This window comes from Camellia sinensis, chromosome 7, assembly GCF_055761805.1.
Source record: "Camellia sinensis isolate YWXY chromosome 7, ASM5576180v1, whole genome shotgun sequence".
Taxonomy (NCBI): domain Eukaryota; kingdom Viridiplantae; phylum Streptophyta; class Magnoliopsida; order Ericales; family Theaceae; genus Camellia; species Camellia sinensis.
In genome coordinates this window covers 31,920,972-31,926,069 of record NC_138967.1, presented here as the reverse complement: position 1 = coordinate 31,926,069, position 5,098 = coordinate 31,920,972, and the positions used below count along the sequence as shown (strand labels likewise).

The 5,098-nt window shown below is 37.0% G+C and overlaps 1 protein-coding gene across 1 annotated transcript; it reads left to right on the top strand.

Moving 5' to 3' along the window:
• Positions 1-608: 608 nt before the first annotated feature.
• On the top strand, positions 609-1,016 carry LOC145795709 (uncharacterized). Its single transcript, XM_082880579.1, has one exon. It carries the CDS (start codon positions 609-611, stop codon positions 1,014-1,016), a length of 408 nt encoding a protein of 135 aa, XP_082736705.1.
• Positions 1,017-5,098: the final 4,082 nt, after the last annotated feature.

Sequence of the window (5,098 nt, the reverse complement as noted above, 5' to 3'; positions counted from 1 at the left end):
AATCAGTTAACTTTGATAAATCGGGAGTGCAGTTCTCAAGTAATGTTCCTATATCTCGACGGATGGAGGTAAGTGGCTTGCTTGGTATTCCGCAGATGCACACTAATGCAAGATACTTGGGCCTACCGTCGTGTTGCAGTCGCTCTAAGGCTGAAGCTTATAATTTCTTATGTGAGAAAGTGCGGTCCAAATTGCAAGGATGGAAGGCGAAGTTGCTTTCCCAAGCAGGTCGGGAAGTCCTCATTAAGTCAGTTGCTCAGTCAATGCCTACTTATGCTATGGCCTGTTTCGTGTTTCCCAACAAGCTGTGTGATAAATTGAGCTCTTATATTAGGAATTTCTGGTGAAAAAGGGATCTGGAGGGGAGAAGTATACATTGGACCAGTTGGAATAAATTGTTCTTGCCCAAAAGAAAAGGTGGTTTGCGTTTTTGAGATTTTCGGGCTTTCAATAGAGCTCTCCTCGCTCGGCAGGGTTGGCGATTAATTAAATTCCCAAATTCCTTATTTGCAAAAATTATAAAAGGGATTTACTACCCCCACTCAGATTTTTGTCATGTCGCGCGAGGGGCGCGACCTTCATGGGCTTGGCTCAGTTTACTTCGAGGAATGGACATTCTTTTAGGAGGTTTACGGTGGCAAGTTCTGAATGGTAAGTCCATTAATTTCTGGGAAGACCAGTGGATACCATCTAATCCAGGATTTCGTGTCCAAGTAGTGAGGCATGGTGGGGTTTCGGTACAAAAGGTCAATGAGGTCATCAACCCTTCGCGCAAGCAGTGGGACGAAAGGAAGCTTCGAAGCTTAGTGTCTAGAGCAGATTGTGATGCTATTCTGTCTATTCCAATTTCAGTTGCGGATAAGGATGATACTCTTATTTGGCACCATGACTCAAAAGGATGCTATACGGTTAAATCGGGATATCATGAAGCAGTGAACCAAGCACAATTAGGTTCCAATCTGTCATCCTTTTCTATGTGCTGGTCGGAGAAAGAATGGAGGTTGTGTGGAATTTGAATTTACCTCCTAAGCTCAAGCTCTTCATCTGGAGAATATATCATAATGCACTGGCTACTTGTCAGAATCTTTTTTCTAAACGGTGTGCCAACACAGCTTGCTGTCCCGTGTGTTTGACAGCCCCTGAATCTATTGAACACCATTTATTTGACTGTGATTGCTCTAAAAGAGTTTGGTTTGGGTGTAATCTTGGCCTTCGATGTGACGATCTTGGCAGCCTTTCGGTTCGAGATTGGTTTGGGAATTGCTTTACATCTTTGGGGACTTCTAGTTGGGGGAAATCTGTGATTTGTTCCATGATTTTGGTGGCTTGGACTATTTGGAAGGGCCGCAATGATCATTTGTGTCAACCACTACCTGGTTGATCCAGCGGGAGTTATCCGGAAGGCCAAGCACGATGAAGCTGAATTCTTGGCTACCTGTACTGCGACCACTACCCCTGTTCTGGCAGTAACGGGTGTGAACATCACAGGGTCTGCATGGGTTCCTCCTCCTCGACGAAAGTGGAAATTCAATTGCGACGCGCCCTTTGATTTGAGACAAGGAACTGGTGTAGTAGCAGTCCTTCTACGGGATCACTTGGGCATCTTGGTGGATAGCATGGTCTGCAAGGTCCGAGTGAGGTCTGTTGCTCAAGGAGAATTGTTGGCAGTTTGGCATGCATGTCTTATGGCAGGTGCTCTCAACCTTGCTGCAGTAGACATTGAGAGTGACTGTAAATCTGTGATTCACTTCTGTGTATCTGAAGGGGTTCCTCCGTGGGAGCTTCTTGCTTTGCTTAGTGATGTTCGATCAATGGCCACGAGTCGGCAGTTGAATTTTCTGTGGTGTGCTAGAATGGGAAATAGAGCAGCCCATTGGGTTGCTTCTGCTTGTTTACACAATTCTCTGCCCACTGATTGGGTTGCCCAACCACCTATGGGTCTTGTTAGGTGCCTATCTTCTAATTCAATGTAGCTTTGGATGTTTTACTCGATAAAAAAAAAAAAAAGAGTATTATTTGGCGTAAATTAAATGGTATTCGGTATAATCTAAATAAATATATTTTTAATGTTTTATAAAAAGATATGTAGAAAAGTAAAAACATGATATGATCCAAATAAGTGTACTCATCTAAATAAGTGTACTTATATCAAACATGTCAAATAGCCCGTAAGTGCACTTATTTAGAAAAGTGCATTTATTTAGATCACATCACATTTTTATTTTTTTACACATCTTTTTGTATAAATTTAAAAGTAAACTTATTTAGATTATTCCAAATAATCCCTCCAGTTTTAATATTTTTGGATAAAAAGGATACAATTTATCAAAAAGGATAACTATTTGTTAAAATCAACCTATCTATCTATTTGTTGAAATCAATTTATTTATTGAAATCAACATATCTATCTATCCATCTATCTATTGAAATGTGACACATGTCACTCATTCAAAAACCTATACGCTGAATACCACACATTTTTTTTATCTCACCACCACCACTGGCCGTCGATCACCACCATTTAGTGACTTTTTTTCCCATGTCCTTATCACCAAATAAAATTTTACCTTAAATTTAATTACTTATACTTCATTTTGGATGGATTTTTCATCAATTTTTCTTTATTATTCTAACCTAAAAATTAAACATACTTTAATCAATTAGAATATCAAATACAACATACTCTAATTATCAACTAATCATATTATTTGCATATCGTTAGGTTTAGAAAATAGACTTGTATGTTATTTTTCAAAATGTAATATTCATCTGAGGAAATAAGAATTTAACATTCATAACACTAATAATTTAATTAAATTTTTTATTTAATTAATGGTGTTTAGTTGTAATTTTAGATTAATACGTAGTTTGACTTTTCAGTTTATGTGGCAAAAAAAAAGTGATATTTTTTTAAGGGGAAATATGAAAAAAGTGAGAAAATAGTAAAATAATTTCAAATGCCACCGTAACATTTTCTTAGTTTAGTGACATTTGAAAGTGTCATAAAATTATTGGTTTAATGACATTTTTTAGTTTTGTGACATTTTGAACAAGTGTCATTTGTATCCGTGCCACGGTAGATACTAGTGCCACTGTAGATACTTACAAGTACCACTACACCCTCATGGCTAAAAACTTTCAATGACATTTTGATGTCATGGTAGATATTATTTGTGGCACTATCAAGCGCCATTAAAAAAAGAATTAGTGACACTTATAAGTGTCATTTCACCATCAAGACCAAAATCTTTCAGTGACACTTTAATGTCATGGTAGGCACTATTCGTGACGCTATCGAGTGCCATTCGTGACGATAATTTATTGTAGAACAATTTGATCCGCTCTTGCGGAGCCTTAAACCGCCAACCTCCAGCACCATAAACCTCATACACCACACTCTTCCCACTACACCTCTATAGCACCACATGATTATATATGCAACATATATTATTTATATAGTACATACATCCATATTAATATAAAAGTATATGTATAAACATAATTATTTTATTGGACATAATTTATGTAAAATAAACTATTTACTAGCAAAAATTTATGTAGTGTGCATTGAAGTATAATATTTTTTTGCTATTTACTAGAAAAATATTATACTTCAATTTATTCTTTTTGCTAATATGATATCACTAAAATATATTTTTGTTGTAGTGTGCATTGAAGTATAATATTTTTTTTGCACAAATTAGTGCATGAGCCACTTTTCCTTTCATGAATTTCAAATTATTTTATTATCTTTTATTATTATTAATTTTTTTGATATTCTCCCTCTTTTTAATCTATGATTTGTAACTTTTTAACTTATTTGAAACCATTAAGTACATATAAACAATAGAGTCTCATCTCTTTTACTTTAATTATAACTTTTGAGAGTATTTTGGATATTTACACAATAAAAAAATATTGTAATAACTTATTTGACAAAATAGATTAAACTTTTTATATTTTTTAATTATAGATTATGAAAAATTGCACCAAACAGATTTATAATTTATTTTTGGACAAATTTTACTTTATTCCATGTGATTTGGGCCATATGCAGTTTATCCCCCTAATGTTTGGAAAAGACCACATGATCCTCACGTGATTTATGGATTGAAGTGCACCGTTAAACATTCCGTTTAACTTAACAGCAATTGTGAAACACGTGGCAGACATAAGTGGGTTGTATGCTCATTTTCAAATTTCAATGAGATAAATCGCACATGAAATAAAGTACATGAGGTTAAAATGAATTTTACCTTCCAAATAATGACCAAAATATAAGTAATTCACACACTGTAATTCACACACTTAAGTTACTTATTGAGAGGGTAATTTATACTTATAAACTGGGCCGAGCTGAGTAATAAGCCATTATGGGCCACGTTGCGAAGGACTGAGTAAAAAGGCCATGAAGTTACTCCGGCCCAAGAGAGGTGTAAAGTTACTCCGGTCCAAGAGGGGTATAAAGTTACTCCGGTCTGAAAGAATCTTGAGGTTACTCCGGTCTAAAGGAAGCTTTGAACATAGCCCAGTTGCCGTACTCAAAGTTAGTCCAGTCTCGGCTTATCGAGGTTGTCTCGGCCAGAACCTTGCTGTTTGATAGCTCGGTCTGATCACACCATGGTTGGCACTAGGAGAAACCTGGGTAAGAGCAATGAATGAAAGAGTCGAACTAGAGTTAGCTCGGTCTAGTCTGCGGCTTGGCATAAGCCATGCTTACCTCGGTCATAGTGGAATCCAACAATGGTAAAACCATCTCACTTGGTTTAAGCAGTGAGGGGCGTGTTGAAGGATAAGCATTATCTTTCAGGAGTATGAATCCTAGGAGGACTCTGCATGGAGGAGTAGAAGTCCTACTAGGATTGCACCACACGAAACCTATAAAAACTCACAAACATCACCTATGGAGAGGTAACACAACTTTGATTCTCGAATTCACAGAGCTTCTTGTCTACTTGTCTGTTTTTCTGACTTAGGCATCGGAGGGTTTCCGGCACACACCCACCGGCTAGCTCACGCTTGTCTTTTCAAGGGGTAAAGTGACGTCGTACGGAGGAGCGCAAACTTGATCAACAGGATTATACGAGAAGGTTTATTT